The sequence below is a fragment of the Brassica rapa genome, chromosome A03 (genome assembly GCF_000309985.2).
Source record: "Brassica rapa cultivar Chiifu-401-42 chromosome A03, CAAS_Brap_v3.01, whole genome shotgun sequence".
NCBI lineage: Eukaryota > Viridiplantae > Streptophyta > Magnoliopsida > Brassicales > Brassicaceae > Brassica > Brassica rapa.
This window is the reverse complement of record NC_024797.2, coordinates 35,705,280-35,733,265: the sequence shown is the minus strand read 5'-3', so window position 1 is coordinate 35,733,265 and position 27,986 is coordinate 35,705,280. Positions and strand designations below refer to the sequence as shown.

General features: G+C 35.2%; 3 protein-coding genes across 3 annotated transcripts; 2 read left to right on the top strand and 1 right to left on the bottom strand.

Annotated features, from left to right (window-relative positions):
- Positions 1 to 33: 33 nt before the first annotated feature.
- LOC103849470 lies at positions 34 to 27,986 on the top strand. Its single transcript, XM_033287668.1, has 2 exons — positions 34 to 8,320; positions 27,950 to 27,986. Exon 1 carries the CDS (start codon positions 1,825 to 1,827, stop codon positions 3,277 to 3,279), a length of 1,455 nt encoding a protein of 484 aa, XP_033143559.1. The 5' UTR covers positions 34 to 1,824; the 3' UTR covers positions 3,280 to 8,320; positions 27,950 to 27,986.
- On the bottom strand, positions 4,616 to 5,011 carry LOC117132702 (uncharacterized protein At4g04775-like). Its single transcript, XM_033287518.1, has 2 exons — positions 4,838 to 5,011; positions 4,616 to 4,762 (listed from the first exon to the last, which is right to left on the bottom strand). The coding sequence occupies exons 1-2, from the start codon at positions 5,009 to 5,011 to the stop codon at positions 4,616 to 4,618; spliced, it is 321 nt and encodes a 106-aa protein (XP_033143409.1).
- LOC103849302 (mitochondrial import inner membrane translocase subunit TIM9) lies at positions 24,362 to 25,235 on the top strand. The gene is made up of 2 exons (XM_009126094.3): positions 24,362 to 24,565; positions 24,883 to 25,235. Exons 1-2 carry the CDS (start codon positions 24,471 to 24,473, stop codon positions 25,067 to 25,069), a joined length of 282 nt encoding a protein of 93 aa, XP_009124342.1. The 5' UTR covers positions 24,362 to 24,470; the 3' UTR covers positions 25,070 to 25,235.

Here is a 27,986-nt window from a genome sequence, read left to right as displayed (position 1 = left end):
TATGATTTTAATAATGAAATAATAATCCGAAAATATATATATAGAAGAAGATACAAATACATGTTTAAGTTTGAAACCATAAACTTATTATGTTTACAAAATTGATAGACACATATATATTATAGTATACATCAATTTAAAATTGAAAACAAAATGTTTATATAAAAATAAATGAAAACAAAAACATGCGCGGTTGCGCGGATCGATATCTAGTTAAATATATTAAATATCATAATTAATTAGGATAGATTTTGGCGAGATTATAGAGCATACAAATTAGCATATTCGTTTAAGGACATGTGTGTAAATATCTATTGTATTGGGTTGAGCTATGTCCACACGTTTTTATGATAGGAAAAAGGGATTGTGTATCACGCTCTAGGATATATCATATCAATTAGTGGTTACCTCAAATTTAGGAAATCTTTATGAATTAGTTCATACTAGGATGCATTGCCCATGGTAAACTTATATGAAAATTATTTAAAAAATATCGTATGGAAAAAAAATTATTGATCGAATTAATATATTTGGCTCTTATACAATTTTTTAAAACTTCTTTTTGTCAATTACATAATTTGTTTACTAATGAAGTGATCTCATTTTTAAAAATATTTTAAGTCAAAAAATTATTTATCGCATAAAAACCTAAAGTTTATGCCGAAAAATCTCATGCATACTTTTTGGTTACAATAAAACTATGTCAACTCGGTTTTATATCATGATTTAGCAATTTAAAAGTTAATTATGGTTATGAGAAGTTTACTTTCACGTGCTAATTCTATCTATCTTCGATATTTTTCTTTTTTTGTGCCATTTTGGTTATTACTCGATATAAATATTGACTTTTGAGTTTATTCTCATTTCTTTCTTTTATTTTGGCATGCGATTTAGAAAATATTTAAGATTAAAAATTATTAAAGATATACATATTTAGGTTAAGATTTGCGTCTTGTGCAGTTTAAATACTTACTTTATATTTTTCTGCATATTATGAAATAATAATATAATAATTATATATTAAATAACTAAGAAATCAGTTGCTATTATGTAATAAATTGACTTGCACATATAAATCAAATGACCGCTCTTATTTATTCGCAATCATTTTAGAATAAATAAATCAAAACAATCAATCTTATCTATCGTATATGATATATACTTAAATTTAAACGAGATGAAGTATATATATATATATAAAACATAAACACCTATTAAAATAAAATTATTTATTTATATGATTTTATTATCATTGTATCTTATTATAGAAAAAAAACATTGATCACAAAAATTTGGGAAGACGACGTATTTCTCCACCGTAACTATCACATAGTAATAAATGTACACAAGCTTTCACCCTCATCCCAATTTCCCACTTCATAAGTATAACAACCTATTTCCACACAATATGAAAGTTCGAAACTCGTTTCCACACAAACTTTGAAAGACGGACTAATACCGACAAATAGCGGTTTAAAGTTGGTTAGTTTTCCCTAAACCTAAACTTAAACCAATGGCTAACTTAGGTAAACCCAAAAACGACCCGATTACGACCCGATTAGAGATCTAAACCAGATTAAATCAACCTAATACCAGCTGGATCTAATAAACCCACCCAAGACCCGAAAACGTAAATCTTTTGTTTCTCTCTGGCGAAGAACGTCGCTGCTCTTTCTCCTCCGCCTCGTTGCTCCTCTGATTGTTCTCTCTGAGGTAATTTCGAGAATTCTATCTCTAACTCTCTCGCTCTCTCTCTTGCTATCTCTCTATCTCTCTCTCATTATTGTATTGTCTCTTTGTCTATCTCTCTTTCTGATACTGACGATGTGTTTCTCTGTTTTGCAGGAATCGAGGATGGAATCATGGACTAACGTGAATGTTAAGTGGAATGATGTAACTGATTTCGACCCAGGGACTACTGATTCTCCTGATGTTGATTCTGATTCTCCTGATGTTGACTCTGACGGTGAAGATCGCAGAGAGCGCAACGACTACAACATTGAGAAAGAAGCTTTCAACTTTGTTGATGAACCTCAAGTGAAGCATAACTTGTATCCAGAGACAGAAGATGATGAAGATGAAGAGGGGGAAGAACTTCAAAGGACTATCTACAGGCGGCACAATGATATAAGGAGAGGCAGTGGGGAGTTGTATGTAGGGCAAGTGTTCATCAGTGGAATTGCATTTAAGGAAGCAGTGCTCGACTATGCTCTGAAAACGGGTCTGAACATCAAGCAAAATAGATATGACAAGAAAAAGATTGCCTTTGTATGTGAAGGCAAAGGTTGCTCTTGGCGCATATACTGCTCATCCTCAGCAAAGTATCCCAACAAATGGCAGGTGAAGATATTGAAGAAGGATCATACCTGTGTTCCTACGGGTACTTGTGAGATGCTCAAAGTTCCACAAATAGCTTGCTTGTTTGTTGACAAGATCAGAGAAGAGCCAGAGTATTTCATGCCCATGAAGATTGAGGAGCTGGTTATGGAGAAGTGGAAGCTCAGTGTTAGTAGGCCGCAATGCCAACATGCTAGGAACAAAGCGCTCAGATGGATTGAAAGAGAGTATGATGAGCAGTTTGGACGGTTGAGGGTTTACTGCGCTGAGATAAGAAGCTCGAATGTTAATTCTTCTGTTGAGCTTGACTGCCTGAGAAATGATGATGGGATCGAAGTTTACAACAGATTTTATGTCAGTTTTGACATTCTGAGGAGGAACTGGAAAGAAACGTGCAGGCCACTAATTGGAGTAGATGGTTGTTTCTTGAAGTCTAGGATGAAAGGACAGCTTCTAATGGCTCTGGGTCATGATGCCGATAACGCCATTTACCCTATCGCATGGGCTGTGGTACAAGTAGAAAACACCAACAATTGGTTGTGGTTTGTGAGAAAGATCAAGGTTGATCTTGGACTTGATGAAGGAGAGGGTTATGTTATGGTTTCAGATCGTCAAAAGGGATTGATTGCAGCTGTGAAGAGAGCACTACCGCGAATTGAGCATAGGATGTGTGTTAGACACATCTATGGCAACTTGAAGAAACGCCATGGGAAGAAACCTGAAATGAAGCTAAAGCTTTGGAACCTTGCTTGGAGTTACAATGATGCTGATTACAAAGCAAATCTCAGAGACATTGAGCGGTATGATCAAGATGTTTATGACGACGTGATGAAGGCAAAGCCAGAGAAGTGGTGTAGGGCATTCTACAAGCTTGGACCTTTTTGTGAAGACGTGGAGAATAACTCAACTGAATCTTTAAACAATTCCATAGGTAAAGCCTGAGACAAGCCCTTTGTACCTATGTTAGAGACAATAGCTCGCTTGGCGATGGTTCGTATAGCGAGAAGAGATGTAATCTGCAGCAGTCACGAAGGGATTTGCACACCGTATGTCATTGAGATGCTTGAGAGTTTGCATGAGAAAGCCTCGAAATGCACGATTCAACCTTCCACCAACCAGACATATGAATCTACTAGTAGTGGCTGTGCGCATAGGGTGAGCTTGGAAAATAAAACATGTAGCTGCAGAAGATGGGAGATTACAGGGATCCCTTGTGAGCACGCCTATGGAGTTATGCTGAAGAAAGGTTTAGAGGCTCAAGAATTTGTGGTTCACTGGTTTAGGACGGCTACGTGGAGGCGTACGTATGCTGAAGGGATTGTACCTTTGCGTGCAGCAAAGTTTTGGCCCGTAGGACCGGAACCATCTATAATTGAACCTGAGATCCCAGATCAACCAGGCCGTAAGAAGGTGACTAAAGCAGATAAAAAGAGAAAGAAGGGAGTCAATGAATCACCATCGAAGAAAAAAGAGAAGTTCTTGAAGCGGATCATGCACTGTGGGATATGTGGTGTTGCTAATCATAACTCCAGATTCCATAAGAAGAATCCAAAAAAGGTATGCTTTACTGTGTTTTCGGTTTTGATGTGTTGTGTTTTGGATTGAGTGAAGATTGTTGTGTTTATTGTGATATTTTTTCAGCCTTTTGTGAGTGGTGAATCATCTCAGCCTGAAGCCTCACAGGGTGTTTTCACTCAAGCCACTCAGCCTTAGAAGTGAAGAAGAGAAGATGGATGTCAAGAAGAGAAGATGGATGTGAAGATGTGGTCGATTTTTCAATTGTTTAATGGTCTTTTTTGAGGTTCTAGGACCTTGTTTCTCGGCTTTGATTCCTTTTGCACGTTTTAAGACCTTGAATCTCGGGTATTTGGACTAGTTTAATGGCTTGTGACTCTATTTTGGTGTGTTCTATGTATGCTTTAGACTCAATGTAAAATATTTTAATGGCTTATGACTCTATTTTGGTGTGTTCTATGTATGCTTTAGACTTTGATTCTCGCTTTTAAAAACAACTGAAACTTTTTAAAATAACATACTTGGAATCATCATCCTAAACAGAACAAACACTTAACAATACAACCATCATCAACTTAAAGACTTAAACATAAACAAACTGAGACAAACATCGGTTTTGAATCAACTGCGACAAGCTATATAATCTTAGACAACACAACCATGGTTAAACATCCTAAAACAACAAGCACAAGCGCTTTCTTCACCTCGCATTTAGCTTCACTCACAACATCTTTCATTCTTGCACAAATCTCAGTCTCTATCTTCAATTCAAGCTCTTCAACTTCTTCTCTTCTTCACCACGCTCAGCAAGATTTGTTTGTTCAAGTTTCCCTATCCTAAATGACAATGCTTCAACCTCATCCAACAACGCCTCATCAACCCATTTATAAGTGTGATTATCATTACTCAGCTACAAAACACACAAAAATTCGATTTTGACTTCAAACACACAAAAACTCAATCACATTTATACCAAGAAACTAACCCTTTTCTCTGCCGCAAAAGCACACCAGAAGTATCTTCTGTAAGGATTTGCGGTCGACTTTGACATCAAGGAGACAACCAATTCTCCACACCAACATCTCTTCGGCACACCAACAGCGCGACCTCTTGCTCGCGCGCTACTGGCTCCACTCGAATTTCCAGATTCATTGCTCATACTTTCTGGGTTTTTATTCGTTTAATCTCTTCTCAGTTTTTTTTTTATTTTTAGGGTTCTAAGGGAATGAAATCGATTTTGGGGGTTTTAAAAAGGTTTCGGGTCGATCCTAAGTCGGATCTATTTTTGAGTTGGACCGTACCAGTTTCAACCGATACGAACTGGTTTACTACCGGTTAAAGTCGAAAACCATTAAAACCAACTCAAATCTTCGTCTGTGTGGAAACGAGTTTCGAACTTTCATATTGTGTGGAAATAGGTTGTTATACTTATAAAGTGGGCAATTGGGATGAGGGTGAAAGATTGTGTATATTTATTACTATATGATAGTTATGGTGGGGAAATACATCATCTTATGTGAGACTTTTAACAGTTTTACTGTTTTAGTAATTTATACTCGTTTTGAAAAATTCAAAATACAACATATACAAAAAAAATATAAAATTTTAATATATGATTAATGTAATTGTGTAATTTATTTTAATAGTAAAAAATTAAACAAAAATAATATAAAGCATACATATTATTAGCAAATCTTCATTATTTAAAATCATTAATTACTATATATATATCATAATCACATTAGGTAATTACGTACATTTTTATTTAAGGAAATATATATAATAAATAGTCAACTTGCTTTAGTTAATATCATATAATATCATATAGTTGGTATTAAATGTTTCTAGTGAGATATAAAAATCGAATTGGACCAACATGTTTTTCAATATTAATGTGAGACTGACACGTAGGACTAATTAGCTACCTAATTTATTGACACATAAGGAAATAGTCTTTTTTTTATTATTACAAAATTGATATTACATCTTTTCAAATATTCCTCAATTAATATATAGGAGATATGGTGGATATGCAGATTTTAATTTAAATTGGTTAACAATATTTACGTAACTATTTTAATACGTACGATTTATTGTGTGTCTTCTACTTTGGAAAGTGTAAATATTGTTTACATATTTGACCAGATTTTTGGGATATTAGTTAATACTAGAGATTTTTCCCGGGCTACGTCCAGGGTTTTCTCCTATATTATAATTTTATTTAGTTTATTATGGAGTTTGGATTTGACTAAAATTTTTATACTTTGACTGAATGTGATATATAAATTATTAAAAAAAAGTTCAATTATTTGTATTGAATTTGTTGACTAAATTTTAAAATTATTAAAATTTATCTGTTTTTCTTTCAATATCAAAATACATATAAGTTAGTAACCAAACTGAATTAAAAAAAATAGTTCAAATTCAATTATTCTTTTATCTTGTTTATTTGAATTTTATGAAAATATGGTCAAAATTAGCATATAATTCGAACATTTTTTAACGTTAAAATCAACCAATATATATTTTAAAATTTTAATATTGATTATTTATTATTTGGTGATAAGAAAATCTATATGAATTTGATATTAAGTGTTAAGGCAGTGAAGAAATGAAGAACAATTGAAATCTAAAAGTGATGTACATTAAAAGAATCCTTAAATTATGTCAAATAATTTTGTTTCCATGCAGCAAAACAAAATATTAAAAAATTAAAATTAAAATAATATTCTTTAAGAGCTATTTATTGAAAATTTATCATTTTATGTGTATTTGAACTATTGCATTTTATACTATATTATATTTAAATTTTTGTATAACTAATTTGCATTTTTTTTTGTTATTCTGTTGGCAGTTTAGATTATCTTAATTGAAAAAGACATAACTATATCGTAAATGAATGAATATGAAGAACACAATTTTCAAATAATGCACTTAAAACAATATTATAGATTAAGTTGCTAATGTGAAATCAATTTTCGAACATCTACAACCATTTTAATATGTTTGAATTGTGTATCATTGAATCTATTAAATCAGATTTTAAGAATTTGTAAAGTAAAATGAATTATAAATATATAAAATATATTCTAAATTATATTAATATGATATTTAGTTATTTTTGTCATCATAAAGTATTTAGTTCATTTTTTATATTTATTTATTATTTTTAATTGTTAACTTATGATTGATTTTTTTTCTTATACTGGTATCATCTTTTCGTATAAAAGTGTGACATATCTGTTAGGACAAAATAGTAATTGGTTGATTGACTGTTGTTTCTTATCAAAGGTCTATTAATTATTTTTGGATATTTTTTGTTTATTAAAATAAAATGTTGTTTATATTTTTTTTTATCAATCGATATGTGATATTATTTAACTATGGTTGGATGTAGTAATCATGATTTTGTGTTTTTCCATTAAAATAGTTCATGACTTTAATGGTTATATTTTATGTTTGTCTGTGTTAGTTTTTTGAATTTTGGTGTTTTGTTACATAATGTTATATTTTATAGAGTTTATGAGTGAATGATGTTGAAATAATCTATAGATTGGTGTGCTATTCATTATTTTGTGTGTTGGCTGTGGTTATTTTTGGGAGTGTATGTTTTTGATAGATAATATGTATAAATAATTAATTTTCAACTTGGTTTTTAAGGAATTGATACAACTATTAATCAGTTTTTCATATGTTGCTTAATTTTAATTCTAACTATTTTTACCACTATTTTCAAATTTTTACATTGATTAAGTTTTTTATTTAATTCACAGATTTAATTTTTTGTGGTTTTAAATATATTTAAACTATGTTAATTTGTGGGGAACTAATTGTTGTTTTTGTTTAGTTTTGATTTTTTTCTGCAAAGACTCATAATGGATATATGATTTTATATATTTACTAGTGGTATTCCGGCGCTACGCGCCGGGTTCGTATATTTTATTTAATGAGTGTAAAATTGTTTTTTTGATCCGTTCGATGGTGGTTCGTATGTTTTATTTTTTAATGAGTTCAAAATTCTTTTTTTGATCCATTTAACTCCTACACCCGAGGGATGTTGTTTGTTATATAATATGTGGTTTCTCTGTGTTTGTATTAGTGAACGTAAAACATGTATTGTGTTTATATATCTTCAGGGTTGGTTGTATGGTTTTAATACCTAAAATTAACATATAAATTGGTTTGATTTGAATATTTGGATTTAAAATCAATAGATATTTTAAGCATTGTGGTGTTTTGAAGATATTTTAGCTATTTTAGATATTTATTTTTGACTATTTATGTATATTTTCAAGTATTTTAGACAACTTAAAAGTATATTTTATATTTTGGATGTTTTTGATATATATTAAATCTAAAAATAAGTAATATATTTAGGTATATAAATCTATTTCGGTTACATTCGGGTACCCGAGATATTTCGGTTCGGGCCGGGTTCGGTTTCGGTTCTTTAGATACCAAAATTTCGGTTCGGGTTTGTTACTACTTTTTCGGACCGGATTCGGTTCGGTTCTTCGGATCCGGGTTTTTTGCCCAGCCCTACCTATATGCATGTTAGCTTGGTAGCAGTATTGGGGGCTAATTGTGTTCGTGAGGTAATTTTAGTTTTCTTCCTTTCACTAAATTCACGTGGGCCCATTTGTTACATTGTCTGTATGAGTTTCTTATGTGTTGGGTCTGTCCATTTATAGAATCGATGTTAATTTCTAAAAACATGCAGTGTAAGTTTGCTTTATGTTTAGCTGGTTGTGAAACATAAGTGTAGTTGTAAGTCAATATATAAAAAACCCGACTGTTGCAGTTTTCTAAGATACAATTTGATAATCAAGCAAACTATTTATCGAGATGATCATATATTATTGTGGACACTGTACCTCTTTCTTGACCAGACCTAAGATTTCTTTGAGCTCTCTACATATATCAATATCTTTGAATACTCAATCTTGTGAAACATGTACATATTTTACTCAAAGCGGAAGCCAAAGCACACAATACACCGAAAGTTTGCAAAGATCATTTTGCTGTTCAGGAACTCTATATCAGGTTTGTTAATCTGCTTCTCTGTTCGTTGATCTTGTCACTGGTTGCAGCGTCCTCTTCACCAGCTCTAACATCTTTAATCCTTAAAAGCTCTTCTTCTTTCTCTTCTTGCTGCTCCAGTGATAGTAAATAGTTTGTTTAATGAGGATCCTTGTATCTCCTAATCTTGGAGGTGCTTTTACTCCTACACACAATAAAAGCCAGAGCCAGAAGGTCTTTATTTAAACCTTTTTCGTCTGACAGTCTCGGTTTGAGTCATGGCATAAAAAACCATGATGTTTCCTGGAAAATAAAAGAATCAAGATCAAGACAACTCAAGAGACAATTTTGAGTGGTCTCATTTTTCTGGAGAAAATAGAATTAAAAACATACCTGATTTTTGGTCATGGAGATACGTATATAAGCTTAGACATCTAAACAAACTAAATCACTTGGACTAAGACCAATGATATATTCATAAGACATACCTCATGTGCATTATAGGGATGCATATTAGTTTTAGAAAAAGTTGAAAATCACACAAAGAAGGAGAAGATACCTTAACAACTTGGTGGCGTGCAAACTGTAACAGTGTCTAGAAGCTTGAACTCAAGCCATTTATGAGCGTATAGAGCTGAAATCAGGCAGAAAAAATACCAACAAAAGAAAAAAGAGCTGTCGTTAGATATGATAGAGACCAACAAAAAAAAAAGATAACAAAACATCAAAACTCTGATCATATGGTTGTAACGAAAACACTTCCGGAATTTCTAAGCAAGAGTAAGGATATATGTTTAGAGAATAACTTGGCATTAACTCTATACTAAAACAGAAGAGACGTGATTCTCAACAGCTACTTGAGATTGTAGAAGCCGTAAAACCGGTTCGATACTAACGATAATATAAATACGATGTTAAGGAAAAATAGACGATTCTAAAAACCGAAATGGAAACGAAACCATGGAGTCGAGACGAATCTCTTTCCTTAACTCTTAATATTCGCTCCGTTAGTGCGACGGATCTGTACGAATATGAGTCCCAGGATAAAACCATGTACGGTTATCACGCGGCACTCGTGAAGAACCTCTACGAACTAATAATCTACGAAACACTCTCTAGACTTACGCGTAGGAGTTTTTGCTGGTATTTTGCTGTGAAAAACGTTAAGAGAAATGATGGAGGAGACGAGTTTATAAAGAAGAGAAGACGAGCCACTTTCCGTAACTGATGCCGCACGTGCGCACGTTGGCGGAAATCTCGCGAGGATCTCGGAGGTGAGGCGTTACGAAACTTCCTCCGCAAGATCTTTTCTCGTTTATACTTATCGTCAAGAAGAGAGACAGCGTGTTGTTTTTAAACGAACTACGTGTTGTTTAAAATAAAATGCATGTCGTTTTTTCGGGAATTAAATGGCAAAGCGTTGAGTTTAACTTGGTCCAAAAAGAATAGTTCTTATCGGGCCAAAGGCCCTCCACCCAAGCCCAAGCCCAAGCCCAAGCCCACGCCCAAGCCCACGCCGAGCCGAGCCGAGCCGGCCGGACGGCGGCGGCGGCGCGCGCGTGGGGAGCTCTGCTTCCTCTGAGCTGTTTAACACATGGTATGTGTGAGTGCATATATATACAGCTCAACTCTTCTCTTCCTCCCCGATGTGGGACTTTGTGAGTTTCATTTCATTAACCACACATAAGTGGGCTCTTAGGCACACAAGCCCATTCATTTGTTATTCACATATTTTAATTAAACCCAATTGGTTTAATTGATCCAACAATCCCCCACATGAATAGAAATGAATCTTCTAAACATATGCAGACTAAATGCAGACTCGATAGACTCTAAAAAAAAAAAAATACTTATTCTAATCTGGACTAGACTAGACAGACTTATCGAGAGTGTTTGCGAAAAATTCACTGTGTTTGAGTTGGTGGCATTTTTAAGCCTTGAACCACTCATAGTTAATATCTGTCGGGTATACTTTACCAGAAGGTGAACATGATGTCTTGAACCAACCGGTGTTTTATGTAGACCGAGACAACAGGCATAACGCAGCTTCATTTTCTCGTAGAACTTAGTTCTCTATTGTGTTCATTGTAGCCCTGAACTATTCCTGGTTTTCATGAGTGAACTTAGAGAATATAGCCTTGCATTCATTCTCCTAGAAACGGCCCCATTTCACACTCATTAGGTGATTGACCATGAAAAGTATTGAGTAATACTCCGCTCAGAAGCTATGGAATCATTAAAAGCTTATGCTTATCCTTCACACATTCGTTAGCACTTTTATCATCTTAGGAGCTGGGAAGAGACTACTTTGTCTCAAGTGCTTTGGTTAGATTCTGTTTGATTTTGTTTCCCTTTGAACCTACGTCTTGGGATCTCCAGTCATGATAGGTAGGGTTGCAGTCAAGCATCCTCATTTGTTATAGGCTTTAAACCCATTCCTTTTGATGATTTAGCAACAACATCTCGTGGCAAACCTTTAGTAAATGGATCCGCTAGGTTGTCAGCCGATTTGATGTAATCTATTGTGACTACACCAGTTGAGATAAGTTGTCTAATGGTTTTATGTCGTCTTCTGATGTGACGAGATTTACCATTGTAGAGATTATTCTCAGCCCGAGCTATAGCTGATTGACTATCACAATGTATGCGTATAGCTGGCACAGGTTTCTCCCACATAGGAATATCTTCCAAAAAATTTCTAAGCCATTCAGCTTCTTCTGCTGCTTTGTCTAAGGCTATGAACTCAGATTCCATCGTCGATCTGGCTAACACTGTTTGTTTGGTAGATTTCCATGATATTGCTGCTCCCCCTAATGTAAAGACATATCCACTTGTGGATTTTGAGTTTTTAGAATCTGATATCCAGTTAGCATCACTGTATCCTTCTAAAACTGCTGGTTCTTTACCATAGTGGAGCCCAAAATCTTTGGTGTGGCGCAAGTAATTGAGTACCCTCGTTATAGCTTTCCAGTGTGTATGACCTGGATTACTTGTATATCGACTAAGTACGTTTACTGCATGCGCTAGATCTGGTCTAGTACAATTTGTCAAGTACATGAGACTTCCGATCACACGTGCATACTCGTTTTGTGAAACCGCTTCACCTGAATTCTTTGTCAAGTGCATTTGGGGATCTAACGGAGTTTTTGCCGTACTATTAGAGTAATTTTTAAATCTCTCTAATATAGTTTGAGCATAATGAGATTGGGTTAAGATAATTCCGTTTGAATTTCTTGTGACTTTAACCCCGAGAATTACATCTACTAATCCCAAGTCTTTCATCTCAAATATCCCTTTGAGCATGTTCTTTGTTTGATTTATAATGTCTTTATCGCTTCCAATAATGAGCATATCATCTACATATAGACATAGCAAAACATACGCATTTTTGGTAGTTTTGTAGTATATGCATTTGTCACATTCATTTATTTTGAAACCATTTGACATCATTGTATTATCAAATTTTTCGTGCCATTGTTTAGGAGCTTGTTTAAGCCCATAAAGTGACTTTACAAGTCGGCATACTTTGTCTTCCTGTCCGGGAATGACAAAACCTTCAGGTTGTTTCATGTAAATTTCCTCTTCTAAATCACCATTTAGAAAAGCAGTTTTTACATCCATTTGATGGATTTCTAGGTCTCTTAAGGCTGCGATTGCTATCATCAGTCTTATTGATGTTATTCTCGTCACTGGAGAATATGTATCAAAATAGTCAAGGCCTTCCTTTTGTCGGAATCCTTGAACTACAAGCCTAGACTTGTATTTTCCACCAGGTTTGCGTGTCATTATCCATTTATTCCCTAATGCTTTGCAGCCAGGTGGTAAATCCGTTATGTAGTACGTATAGTTTTGCATAATCGAATCTAATTCACTCCTGACAGCTTCGTTCCAAAATGGAGCTTCTGGTGAAGCCATGGCTTCTGCCAAAGTTTTTGGAACATTTTCTACTAAAAATGCCATTAGGAAATCTTCTCCAAAAGATTTTTCCTTTCGAGCTCTTTTGCTTCTTCGAGGTTCATCTTTTTCTTCAATTTCTGAAATATCATTTATAGAAATCTCGACGTTTGTCTCAGTTTCTGAGTTCTTGTCATTGTCTCTTTCTTCTCGAGTTCGTTTTGAACCTTGTTTTTCCTTATATGGAAAAATATTTTCGAAGAAAGATGCATTTCTTGATTCCATGACTGTATTTTCATGAATGTCTGATATTTCAGATTTATGTACCAGAAATCGATAAGCATTACTGTTATGTGCATATCCGATGAAGATGCAATCCACTGTTTTAGGTCCAATAGTGACCTTCTTTGGTGGTGGTACCGCAACTTTTGCCAGGCACCCCCACACTTTGAGGTATTTATACGAAGGTAAATTACCTTTCCATAATTCATATGGAGTTTTGCCAGTTACTTTGTGTGGAATCTTGTTGAGGATATAATTAGTGGTAAGCAACGCTTCCCCCCACATGTTCTGGGGTAACCCAGATTCCTGCAACATAGCATTCATCATCTCTTTTAGAGTTCGATTTTTGCGTTCAGCAACTCCATTAGATTCTGGTGAGTAAGGAGCTGTAGTTTGATGGATTATTCCATGTTCTTTACAGAATGCATTGAACGGACCATCATACTCGCCTCCTCTGTCGCTTCTAACTACTTTAATAGTTGTTTTAAGCTGATTTTCGACCTCGAGTTTAAATTCTTTAAATTTTTCTAAGGTTTCATCTTTGCTATGTAATAAATAAACATAACAATATTTTGTGCAGTCATCTATGAAGGTCACAAAGTACTTTTTACCACCTATAGTTTGTAAATATTTTAGATCACATAAATCGGTGTGAATTAAATCTAGAGGTTTATTAGTTCTTTCAGCACGAGGTGATGGCGTTTTTGTGAGCTTAGCCTGTACGCATACTTCACATTTTTGTTTACTTGTTTTGCATTTAGGAATTAGATTTAAATTCATTAATCTTTGTATAGATTTGTAGTTTACATGGCCTAATCTTTCATGCCATATATTAAAAGACTCAACCAAATAAGCAACTGGCTCATTCTTATTCATTGAAACTTTTGGAGCTACAACTTTTGGAGTGACTGTCATTACATTCAACTTGACAAGTCCACCCTTAACATAACCCCTTCCCACATACATCCCATTCTTCCTAATCACGAGTTTATCCGCCTCAAAACTTGTGGCGAATCCATTCTTGCTGAGCAAGGTTCCCGAGACCAGATTCTTCCTCATGTCAGGCACATGCTTCACATTTGTCAGAGTGACCTCACGTCCAGATGTCATCTTCAAGATCACATTGCCGCGTCCTTCAATCTTGGAGACTGCTGTATTTCCCATCTTGAGCTTCTCCTCAGTCTTGCTTTTCTGATAGGTGTTGAACATCGCCCTATCGGTGCAAATGTGGGTGGTTGCACCAGTGTCATACCACCATTCCTTGGGGTTGTTGCTTTCAACAATGTTGGCTTCAGTCACCACAGCAACGAGATCCTCCTCAGTGAGATTTGCCTGAGCCTTCTCATCCTTGATCTTTTTGCGACATTCAACTGTCTTGTGCCCCACTTTGTGGCAGTAGTGACATTTCCCCTTGAACTTCTCCACATTCGCATTGATCTCAATACCTTTGTTTTTGAAGTTTTTTCCAGAAGCCTTCAAGGCTGCAGCAGTTTTGGAAGGCTTGGCAGGAGAATAGGCGTGGGCCTTTCCTTTGCCTTTGTGCTCAGCCATGTTGACACTGTGCTCCTTTGTACCGACCTTTGCAGCAGTTCGGTTTCTGGATTCCATCTGAAGCCTCGTGATGAGCTCCTCGAGCCCCATCTTCTTCTTCTTGTGCTTCAAGTAGTTCTTGAAATCTGCATAGCTTGGAGGAAGCTTTTCAATGAAGCTGAGAGTTGTGAATGTCTCGCAGATGGACATTCCTTCAGCAGCGATTTCATGGCAAATGAGCTGAAGCGCTTCCACCTGATCCATGATGGGTTTTGAATCCACCATTTTGAAGTCGTGGAATTTTGAGACCACATACTTCTGGCAGCCAGCGTCCTCACCTCTGTACTTCTTGTCTAGTGATCTCCATAGCTCTTTCGCCGTGGGGATCTCACAGTAGACACGGTACAATGGGTCAATGAGGCGACCCAAAATGTAGCCTTTGCAGATGAAGTCGGAATGCACCCATATGTCAACAGTTGCGAGGCTGTGAACATCATCAATACCGTAGGGCATAAGGGGCTTGTCCTCCTGGAGGAACTTCTCCAGCTTCATCGTTGCCCGGAAGAACAACATCTTCTTCTGCCACGTTTTGAAGCCTTTGCCATCAAACTGGTTTGGCATCAGTCCTTGAGTGAACACACTAGGGACAGTCGGAGGAGTTTGAACTGCCACCGGACCACTTGCAGTTGCTGAAATGGAACCCGTCTGATAAAGACCAGCACTGAATAGGGTACGGCGAGTGGTTTCATCAGCAGCATTCCCTGCAGGGAGGAAAGTGCTCGTTGTTGCTGCAGTGGTTGACACTGTGATGTTTCCAGCGGTTGTCACGCCAGTTGCTGCAGCGTTGAGTGGAGTCTGAATGACATCCGAGGTGTCCATGGGAGTGGGGGTGTCGTTCTCGTTTGTCATTTTTTCTGTAGAGAAAAACATAAAAACGGATTAGGACTCCATTCAAGAATTAACATATTATTTTTAAATAAATAAAAATAATAGTTTAAAATCGATGTTCATTTTTGGTGTTTGAACCAAATCATATCGATATAAGTCTTGAAAAACGTTTTGCAAACTCGCTTAAAAGCGTTTGCAGAAACCGTTTTTATAGACTTAGAATGTTTCACAAACTCGCTTAAGGAAGCGGTTATGGAAACGATTCGTTTAGATAGTGTATCATAAACGTTCGCGATATTGCTAGAAAGCAATCCGCAAAGCGTTATGAGATAAATAGGAAACGTTTCGCGGAAGAGCTATAAAGCAAATCGCAATCTCGTTTTCAAAAGAGCATATAAACGTTTCGCGGATAAGCACATCGCAAATCACAAACATCGTTTGACTGAAACCATAACAGGTTTGAACGAATCGTATATGAATAAACATTTTGCGGTAGTGCTACAGAGCAAAACGCAAACCGTTTATCAGAAAATTACAAACGTTTCGCGGAAGTGCTAGAAAGCAAATCGCAAACACGTTTCCAAAACCCGTTTTTATAGATCGTTCTTCAAACCGATAAAACGCTTTAGATAGAAAGCGTATTAAGAGTTAAGATTGTAGAAGCCGTAAAACCGGTTCGATACTAACGATAATATAAATACGATGTTAAGGAAAAATAGACGATTCAAAAAACCGAAATGGAAACGAAACCATGGAGTCGAGACGAATCTCTTTCCTTAACTCTTAATATTCGCTCCGTTAGTGCGACGGATCTGTACGAATATGAGTCCCAGGATAAAACCATGTACGGTTATCACGCGGCACTCGTGAAGAACCTCTACGAACTAATAATCTACGAAACACTCTCTAGACTTACGCGTAGGAGTTTTTGCTGGTATTTTGCTGTGAAAACGTTAAGAGAAATGAAGGAGGAGACGAGTTTATAAAGAAGAGAAGACGAGCCACTTTCCGTAACTGATGCCGCACGTGCGCACGTTGGCGGAAATCTCGCGAGGATCTCGGAGGTGAGGCGTTACGAAACTTCCTCCGCAAGATCTTTTCTCGTTTATACTTATCGTCAAGAAGAGAGACAGCGTGTTGTTTTTAAACGAACTACGTGTTGTTTAAAATAAAATGCATGTCGTTTTTTCGGAAATTAAATGGCAAAGCGTTGAGTTTAACTTGGTCCAAAAAGAATAGTTCTTATCGGGCCAAGGGCCCTCCGCCCAAGCCCAAGCCCAAGCCCACGCCGAGCCGAGCCGGACGGCGGCGGCGGCGCGCGCGTGGGGAGCTCTGCTTCCTCTGAGCTGTTTAACACATGGTATGTGTGAGTGCATATATATACAGTTCAACTCTTCTCTTCCTCCCCGATGTGAGACTTTGTGAGTTTCATTTCATTAACCACACATAAGTGGGCTCTTAGGCACACAAGCCCATTCATTTGTTATTCACATATTTTAATTAAACCCAATTGGTTTAATTGATCCAACAGAGATCATACCAGTATCCGGGCAACATCGTTGATAAAGTTCAAATCTGCTACTAAGAAATATTTTATTCCAGGCTTCAAGACCTTAATCACGACATCCACTTGTTAACCTCTAAGCCTTGCGCCATGGTTCATGGACCTGGTCATGATGATTCTTTTAAGTAGAGAAGAGTACATAGACACAATGGATCCAGATTAAAAAAAAGAAGCAGAAGAACATACCTGTGCTATTGAGGCTGATGCAAGTTGTGTAGGGTCAACATATTCGTATACGCTGTCTCTGGGTCTACCAAGTTCCTCTTGCAAAATTTTATGAACTTCTTCAAACGGAACTGGAGGAGCTTTGTTGAAGGGTTCTGAAAATCTTCTGACATATTCTGGTGGGGAAAAAATTTGGGGCAGATGCTATAAACTATGAATTCAAAAAAGTATTGAAATGAAGGTGCCGAATGAAAAATTAATGACAAATAGCAATATAATAACTACGCTTACGTTAGACATGCATTTCACATGTTTCTAGCTATACATTTATTTAATCAACACGAGTTACCTGGCCCAGCTTAATGTATGTAGTTCCCATGAGTTCAAAGAGCTTCCTCAAATATAGAGGAGACAGTAGACCAAGCTGCATTTCAGTTGGTACTCCACCAGACACTCTTGTGGACTGCACCAGAAGAGAAAAAAGTGAAGCTTAATAAAGAAGCTGGAATCAGAAACACTGAAGTGGAGAAAGTGTCATCGAATTATCCACGGCAGTATCATCATTCACCATTGTCCTTCTCAGCAGTCGAAGCTGTTTTCAAAAAATTCTCATTATTTTGCCATATGTGTATATCTTCTTATAATCTCCCGACCTCACTACAACTAAATCTGCATTTAAAAAAACAGAACTGCAACACAGCAAAGAAAAATAAGAAAGAAAACAAATCTTCTACATACGATCATTTTATTTGAAAAAGCTACTGACTAATCACATTCCCAAATACGATCCCTAAAGGTGCACATCTGTTTAAACAATGAACTCAATTTCGAACAGTAGATCACATAATATCTCGATGCATTCTACGAAAAAAAAACTCAATCATTTCATAACCTGAGATAAAAAGTGAAAATAGCAACTCAGTCATATTGATATTGGGTTTACGCCGAGTTGACTAAAGCCTTCGACTTTCCTCCTCTGATCATCTTCTTAGAACTTCCTCTCGTAACTGGAAGCTGTAAAAGCAGAGAGCAATTGCAGAAAACAGATTCACTGAAGAATAATAGACCTGATACTGGTGAAGAAGTGGTAACCGCACGCAACGGAAAGCTGAGATGGCGATTGCTAGTCGCACACTGAGGCAAAGAAGGCTTGAAACTCCAATCAAGCAGTGGACGGAGATGCAGATGCTTTGACACGAACAGCAGCTTCATCAGAAATCAGTCATCAATATTCCTCTCACATAACCCTCCGCTCTAACAAATCAGAGGTTGAAGAGCATGAACTCTAGAAATGGATGTCGTAATTCTTGAAGATGGAGGCCGTGACTTTTGGGATCCTATCATGATTTCATTAAGTCCACTTGAATAAATGATGGAAGCCCAAAAACTATAAAAAAAACAAACGAACAAAAAAATATAAAAAACTGGTAGCCACGTGGCAACAAAGCCCCTCCTCTCCAGAGTGATGTGGACGCCTGATAGCAATATAATAACTACGCTTACGTTAGACATGCATTTCACATGTTTCTAGCTATACATTTATTTAATCAACACGAGTTACCTGGCCCAGCTTAATGTATGTAGTTCCCATGAGTTCAAAGAGCTTCCTCAAATATAGAGGAGACAGTAGACCAAGCTGCATTTCAGTTGGTACTCCACCAGACACTCTTGTGGACTGCACCAGAAGAGAAAAAAGTGAAGCTTAATAAAGAAGCTGGAATCAGAAACACTGAAGTGGAGAAAGTGTCATCGAATTATCCACGGCAGTATCATCATTCACCATTGTCCTTCTCAGCAGTCGAAGCTGTTTTCAAAAAATTCTCATTATTTTGCCATATGTGTATATCTTCTTATAATCTCCCGACCTCACTACAACTAAATCTGCATTTAAAAAAACAGAACTGCAACACAGCAAAGAAAAATAAGAAAGAAAACAAATTTTCTACATACGATCATTTTATTTGAAAAAGCTACTGACTAATCACATTCCCAAATACGATCCCTAAAGGTGCACATCTGTTTAAACAATGAACTCAATTTCGAACAGTAGATCACATAATATCTCGATGCATTCTACGGAAAAAAAACTCAATCATTTCATAACCTGAGATAAAAAGTGAAAATAGCAACTCAGTCATATTGATATTGGGTTTGCGCCGAGTTGACTAAAGACTTCGACTTTCTTCCTCTGATCATCTTCTTAGAACTTCCTCTCGTAACTGGAAGCTGTAAAAGCAGAGAGCAATTGCAGAAAACAGATTCACTGAAGAATAATAGACCTGATACTGGTGAAGAAGTGGTAACCGCGCGCAACGGAAAGCTGAGATGGCGATTGCTAGTCGCACACTGAGGCAAAGAAGGCTTGAAACTCCAATCAAGCAGTGGACGGAGATGCAGATGCTTTGACACGAACAGCAGCTTCATCAGAAATCAGTCATCAATATTCCTCTCACATAACCCTCCGCTCTAACAAATCAGAGGTTGAAGAGCATGAACTCTAGAAATGGATGTCGTAATTCTTGAAGATGGAGGCCGTGACTTTTGGGATCCTATCATGATTTCATTAAGTCCACTTGAATAAATGATGGAAGCCCAAAAACTATAAAAAAACAAACGAACAAAAAAATATAAAAAACTGGTAGCCACGTGGCAACAAAGCCCCTCCTCTCCAGAGTGATGTGGACGCCTGAGAGGGCAGATAAGCCAACTTTATATATAAAGATTGTTCACTTTTGTACATACATGGCTTTTAAGTTCATCATTGTAAAATCAAAAGAATCAATTATGAGTTTAATTTTAATAATTGTAATATTAATAAATATAATACTTTAATTTTAATTTAATATCACAATAATATTTTATGAAATTTAATGGACTTTAAATAGTTTTTGTTAGACAATAAGAAACTAAATATTTAAGAATTATTTATAAAAGATTATAAATCCAACCCCACCCCTTGAATACTAAACTCTAAACTCAAATGTTAGGATATTTTTGATTGAAAACCTTTTTGTAAAATGGTATTATTTTAAGAAATTTAACTTGTTTTTTAATTGGTTATTTTAAATCATATGTAGACAACATTAAATGCTTATAGCCTCAAAACAAAAAGTTCTTAATAAACCTTGTAATGATCGGAAGTCAAGTGGAAAGTAATAAAACATTTTTCCACAAAACTCTTAACTTATGTTGGGAGATAGATACGTTGATCTCAAGAAACCTGCTTTGTCAGTTCAGCTCTGCATTCCCAAGTGTATTGAGGTTTTGAAAATTAAATCTAGACATGGTTTCAATGTTTATGATTGACGATGTACAATTGCCCAGGCTTTGCTTGATGTAAGATGCCAATGCGTGGATGATAGTTTTCTGTGCAACTCCACAGGATGTTTAAATTCAATTTATGAATCAAGTCACACTGGTAAAACTAAATTGGGTCGTTCTAATCTGTCTGTTAATTGTGCTGTTTAATAATTCATCTTACAACATGAGGTACACTTATCTTCATTTTAAAGTCTTAAGATTTATACCTCCGGCTGTAAAAATATTGATACCATTGAAACAAAAAATTTGAAACCAAAACTAAACCGTAATAAGAAAATAACCAGATTACGCTGGGTTCGGTGAGAACGGAAAGTACTACTTTATTATTGGACTCATACTTAAAATTCTAGATAGCTAATGGGACCGCAACCTCTGTTTATAACTCATAAACTCCTGCGTTGGATCTCTTAAATGCAATGGGTTTTCTTGGGCATCAGAACTTTCTTGGGAGCAGAAGTTTGAGGAGCTTGTGCTGTTAGGTCCACCGGACTGTCTTGATGATTTCAGAGAATCAAAACATATAGCTATAAAACAAACTAAGTGGACGAACCTGCAGTGGAGAGTTCAGTACGTAATTGTTCAGTTCAGAAAGAGTAACTGTTTCAATTTTTTGCACATCTCCATTCTTGGAAGATGTGAAGCTGTAACCATCATCAGATCCAGAGATAAACTACTAAAAAAAATTAAACCGTCTTTGGAGAACAGCGTGTATCAGATTTCATAAACAAGAGTTAGTATGGAATCTCTTACGCTGCTAGAAAACTCTGGCCGGTGAGACATTCATTGTCAAAATAGAAGTGTGTTCCAGAATTAGTATCAGGAAAAGCCAACCTGCAATACTCAACCTGATCAATCATTTGTACCAAAACAGAGTTAATCAGTAATGAAGATAAACACAGTCAAGTTTGCAATAGTTTTACTCACAAGCCGTTTCTACTGCAGTGCTTCTAGTCCTTGAAAATTCTGAACTTTCAGAAGAGTTAAACACGTCATCACGTTAAATAAGCTGCAATAATAACCAAAAGAAGAATTTTGAAGATACGGGAAAGCCAAGAGAGAGATGGATACAGCATAAGTCCTTCACTGTTGCTTTGTAAAAAAGAGGACTGCGGGAGAGAGATGATACCTTTTCAACCTCTTCATTTGGCATATCTGCAATAAGAAGTCCAACATCACCATAAAGCAGCTTAAAAAACATTCCAAAACATATGCAAAAACGCATCAGACAACAGTTTAGACCAAGTATAATACAACTTTAAGAAACATAGTACACAACCTTGAGGCTCTAGAGATGGCATGACGGATTTCATCAGAAGCAAAATGACCAAGACAACCTGCATCACTTTGTTTGAGCCTGAACCAATAAGAACCAAACTACAAATCAAAGACTTAATGTACATATATTAATCTCAATTACATTCAAGCAACACCCATTTATTCATAGTTAAAAAAAACGACAACAAAGAAACCAACCTTCCATTGTGTCTATATTGTTGTCTGAACTCCTTGAATTTGATATTTCTCATGTTTTCAAAAGAGAAAGTATATTCAGAATTATATTTCTTGACAGCCTCTCTGTTTCAATTAACAACACTCTCCTTGTGCTCCCTCCCTTCCTTTCTTTTTGTCTTCGACAAAGTAACTGCAATAACAACAAAAAGAAAAACTATACCTTTATAACCATTCATCAATTGATTTGACAATAATAGCAAAGATTTATGCTTTATTGAAAAGGGTCCCTTTTCTCAGAAACCGTAAACCATTGACGGTGTGGCGTCTACAGAAGAACAGACAGCTTCCAAGCTCAGTAATGAAGTGCTATAATTTTAAGAAACAGATCCATGGAAGAGAGAAGAATGAAAGAGTTCAGACATGGCCTGTCTAGGCATGTATTCTAGGTTTCAAACAGATAAAATGAAAAGTGAAAGAAACAAAAGTAGACTACTTTTCTATGAATTGTAAAGTATAAAATCTTCATGAAATTGGAAGGTGGTCATGTGTTTGCTTACCGGAATTAATTTTCCATCAAGGAGAAGCATACGAACCCCCATAAATTCACCGGATTTCTTCACATTCCAAGATTCCCGAATCTGAAGAGACACACTTCAATGGTGGATCTAGAACGAACGGCCTACAAATCGGCGAGTCACGTGTTTGCCGTAACTGAAGAGATGATTTTGAGCTGCCGCGGCTTGTCGCAGCGTTGATAAAACGAACAGGGGACTCATCCTAAGGATGAAAATGAATTGTGCCAGGAATCAGCAAACGCAGGAAAGAAAATCAATATTTTCGTGCAAACAATCGAGATGCATACTGATGGAAAGACATACCTTTGTGAATTTTGATGTCAATCACACAGCCGCACAACCAACAATCCATCTGCTTTTACTGATAAAAATTAATTTGAGGTTGGTTTCATAAAAAAACGGAGGTTTTACCATAAAAGAAACTGAGGTTTTACCCAAAAAAAGAAACAAAAGTGAAAGAATCGACAACGGAGATGGAGAAGTAGAAGGGACGAAACATATCAACAAATCAGCATCTCAAGTTTGGGCCTAACGGGCTACACGATAATTTTGGAACAGATAAAAAAAATCAGGTCCAACATTTTCATTTCTGTCTGTGACGTGGTAAAAAGAAATGTTCTAATTGGTTAAATATTTTTTCTGACGTGGATAGTCTCACAAGGCTTCATATTCACTTTTTAGTATAGGTTAGATCTTGGGTTAATCTGAAAAATATATCGCATATGATATCAGTAACAGCCCGTATCATTTATTAAATCGTATGATTTTTCGGGCCAAATAATAGGTATTGGGCTTTGGGAATATCTTATCGATTAGGCCAGCCAATAAGTAAAAAAAAAAATCCAGTGGTATAGAAAGGTAAATATTAAAGATTAAAGGCAAAGTTATATATGTACTTCAGTTTTAATAGATTAAAAAATGGCAGCAGTACTCATGCATACAAAATACCCCCAACAATGAACTCAAAAAGATATGTTTCTTTAGTCTTTACCACCGAACAAGTTTATGAATGAAATCGCAATAAGAACAGTGAACTAGATCCATATAGCAATTTTTATCAACAACAATTTAGAGGTTGATTTTTTGTAGTTTTTAGACTAGTTTTTATTTTTTTTGTTAAAAAAAAACATTTTTCCTCCAATCAAATTTTTTGTTTTCAAAATTTTGAGTATTTTTATTTTTGTATAATAAATAGTATTTATATAAGAAAACTTTTGCCATTCAAGTTTAAAAAAAATTAAAATAATTTATATAAGAAAAAATTCTAAGTAGTTTCAAACTTTTAAATAATTTTATTTTTGTGTAATTTATATATTTTAAATTTATATTTTCTATCATATAATTTTCAGTATAATAATTAAAATATGTTTTTGTATTTTATTTTAAATAATAACCACAATATTTTGATATATTTTAATTGTAAACCTAAATATTTATTGCTATTTATTGTATTATTTTTAAGTAATGTATTAATTAAGTTTTGAAAAATAAAAAAAATACAGCAAAACCAAAAACCAAAATCAAAATCTAGAAACCAAAAACCAAAAGCCAAAAGCTGTAAACCAAAATCCAAAATCTAAAAACCAAAAATTAAAATCTAAAATCTAAAAACCAAAAACTAAAACTAGAAACTATTGAATCAATCATCACCTTAATATAAATATACTCAATATATACTCAAGTTATATACACACTCATATACATGTATCAAGAGATGTTGAATCCACAATGGTTTCTTGTATTAAGAGGAGGTCCATGAAAGATCAAAGCTTCCAATTGTAATTAAAATGCAAGGACCAAAGCCCATCAGGCCCAACATAAGAAGATCACTAGGGCTTATGAATAATAAGAAAGAAGAATGGAGGCAAAGATAGAAGAACTGCAGATCTAATCTAGACGAAGAAAGAAAAAAAAAAGAGTTAGGAGAAATGGACCCGAACATGATGGCCGGACTTAATGGTCTTGCTGAAGAAGACCAAGCCAAAATGGCTTCCATGATCGATCAGCTTCAGCTTCGTGATAGGTACGTCTTCTATATCTGTTCTGCAGCTAATTATTGATCTGTGTTGTCTGCTCTTAGAAAAACTTAGAAAGCTTCATGTGATTCTTTATTTCGTAACCAGCTTGAACTTGTGGCTTGTTGTCTGAGATTTGAAGCTGAGAGAAAAAGATCTCCTTAAAACTAGAGCAGCCAATTAAATGCTGTTTCTGGACGTTAATGGAACAACAATCTATGATCTGTCTTGATCCTGTTTTCTTGTTTTATCTAAAGATGTTTTTGTCTCTGTTGAGATCTCTGTTCCAAGAGTCTAGACCGTAACGTTGTTACTAAACTTGCAGCTTGAGGATGTACAATTCGCTGGTGGAAAGATGTTTCGTGGACTGTGTGGATACATTTACACGCAAAACTCTGCAGAAACAAGAGGAGTCTTGTGTTATGAGGTGTGCTGAGAAGTTCCTCAAGCACACAATGCGTGTCAGTATGCGGTTTGGTGAGCTCAATCAGAACGCACCAACTCAAGATTGAAGTCTACTTACCTGACTTTTGTTTTTTGGTCCGGTTTATAAGTTCGAACCCAGAGTAAATCGGTTTTTTTAGTGGTTGACTGATACTCTTCTTTGAAATTGATACTAGTGTGCTTTAAATTATTGTCTAATCCAACTATGAGTATTGAAATGATTTGTATATCAAATAGGGTCTAAGAAAAATCATCTCATACGGTATATGTCTTCTTGCATAGAAAAACGTAGTAATATTGAATAATCTGATACCAAATATACATGATCAAAATGACATTTTACTGCTTTCAAAATCCAAACCATTGGTTTTTAAGTGCTAATAGAAACTATAACAGCAATCTAAAATTGTACGTATAGGTAATAGTATAAGTGATTTGTTTATTCAATCTTTAAATACAAAGCATGCACTTTTCAAGATTTGAAGCTACAAGTTGTGGATCGAATAGCCTGCTTGGATCAACTGTGGTGGACCTGGCCTGTGTTGTTGAGTCAGTTAAATTCAAACATATCAAGGGCTTTAAATTCGTGTACCGATTTAACTGGTATCGGTACGGTCATTAAAGTATTGGTAATAAGACTCGGGAATTGTTTCGGTCCATAAAAGGGTATCAAAACAAGAATTGATTCGGTCCTTCCACACCAACTCAGAGAATCATAGAGACATAACCAGCGCCGGTCATGGGCTAAAGCCCATAAAGTTAGGACTTTAGACGCCAAAATATATATTTGTTAGGGATACAAAATCTTAACTATTCTCACTAGTCTAGTGGCTTTGACTTCGTCTCTTTTTATCTCACATGTGTGGTTCGATTCGTAGATTTTCCTTAATTTTCTTTTAGATAAGAACAAAAGTATTTGAAGGATTTTGTTTCCTTTATTGACAATATTTGTTTCTGTTTTTATATTTTTATTAAATGGTAATTTTAACACCAATTAAATGACATAGTCATATAAATAAAACATATCAACTAATTTTTGTTTCAATATCGATGTCATGTATCACATACTATTTTATTTCCTCTTCTTTCACTAGCATTACGCCATTACCACATACAGTATAACATCTTTAAATTAATACTCTATAAATTAATATACACTAAAAATCTCTATAAAATAATATAATTTTATAGTTCCAAATTAAGTTTTGGTTCAATTAGTATATCGATAAATTAATATTTCTATAAATTGATAAAAAAAAATTATAGTTTTGGAGTAGTCCCAACATTATTAATTTATAGAGGTTTCACTGTAGTTGCAAACTAGTAAACATTTTAGAAACACTATTTTTCAACATGGTAGATCAAATACTAGAGTTTCTTAATGAAATTTCAGCATAATAATACAATTTAAGAATTTGTTTGCTATAAAATATAAAAGTAAAACTATTGTTGATAAGGGCATAACTTTTTCGGTGTGCTTTAGGCGCCGTGGTACTCCAGACCGACATTGGACATGAGTGTTAATTATTTCCGACCAGAAGCTTATATCTGAAATCCTGTTGTCATATGATCGTAAAGATAAAGCTTGAAATAGAAGAAGAAAAGAGCGGTATCAATCCGTGGTAATTGTTGTGCGTGGGGAGGAGGAAGAGAGGAAGGATGGGAGAAGTATGGAAATGGTCACATGGATAATCAATATTATTATTTCAGGATCATTGATATTATTTACCCCTGCTCTGTCCTGGAATATTACTTCTTTATGCCAACCTACCTTAAAGAACTGCTTATCTTATAATTGTACCTGCTTTAATATTACTACTAACCACCTCCTATGTTTCTTCTCGCAGAAATCAATTTGATTATTATTATTGAGTTTTGATGAACATTCAATTTCTCAGAAATTATTCATGCGACGATTTCTTAGAAACAATTATGTTTCTTCATGATTTAACTCAGTGGCAGGAACCCAGAAAACCAGTTATATTTCTCAGAAATTATTATTGCGACAATTTGTAAACTAATGAGTCTAAGTTTTATATCAGCAGTCAACTGCAATGGTTGGATTATTAATACCTACTTATATATATTGTCTGCAGCCATGTTCAAAAACATGAAGAAAACAACCGATTCTAGGACGGTGGAGCGCTTAGGCAGTGACTGTCCGTTGGCGATTCAATCAAACCTGGCCAACAAATCGAGATTATCAAAATCATTCAATTTTGTGTGTTAAGATGTTTAAAACTAGATGTTAAATAATAAATCTTTTATTTTGATGTATAAATGAAAAGGAAACAGCAAAATAGTATATTTATTACGTTAAATGATATGCGGTGCTGAAAATTTTTTTTTGCAGAAAGATAAAAGCCCTTAAAGAAAAAGGCAAAGTATTTACATGTTTGTCATTAATGAAAAAAAAAATAAAAAGCGAAAAGATTAGAGCTAGATTCAAACCCATGTCATTTTTGGTACAAGCAGCCACTATTACAACTAGGCAACAATGATTATTTGGCTTATGTGTCGATATCCTCCTATACATTAAAAGAGAAGTCACTTTAGTGATTTCTGCTGACATGGCATTAATATAGAGCTTTTCAGAAAAATTGTTATAATTCTATTGGTCGATTTTTTTGAATTTTATTTTTCATTTATTTTAATCAATCGCTTATGTAGACAAGCCCAAAATGTTGTCGATTTCGTTAAGCCCATATATAGCTAGGGAACAATAATTATCGATTTAGTTTAGCCTTGGGCAAGATTTAGAACTAAGACAAATATTAAAAACTTTCTTTATTATTCAACAGTAAACTTGCGCATGTTGATATCATATTAATTACATTTGTTTATAAAATATTTTAATGTTTCTAATTAGTAGGGGTGGGCGTTCGGGTATCCGTTCGGGTTCGGGTCGGGTATTTTGGATTTTCAAGTATTTCGGTATAGAGGTGTAGAACCCGTTCGGGTATTTCTGTACTTCGGATCGGGTTC

Bases quoted from the DNA above. Each gene is read 5' to 3' on its own strand.
- LOC103849302 (XM_009126094.3), top strand. From the start codon at position 24,471: ATGGACCCGAACATGATGGCCGGACTTAATGGTCTTGCTGAAGAAGAC. The intron at 24,566-24,882 runs GTACGTCTTCTA...CTAAACTTGCAG, and splicing joins CAGCTTCAGCTTCGTGATAG to CTTGAGGATGTACAATTCGC.
- LOC103849470 (XM_033287668.1), top strand. From the start codon at position 1,825: ATGTGTTTCTCTGTTTTGCAGGAATCGAGGATGGAATCATGGACTAAC.
- LOC117132702 (XM_033287518.1), bottom strand. From the start codon at position 5,011: ATGAGCAATGAATCTGGAAATTCGAGTGGAGCCAGTAGCGCGCGAGCA. The intron at 4,763-4,837 runs GTTAGTTTCTTG...TGTGTTTTGTAG, and splicing joins CTTTTGCGGCAGAGAAAAGG to CTGAGTAATGATAATCACAC.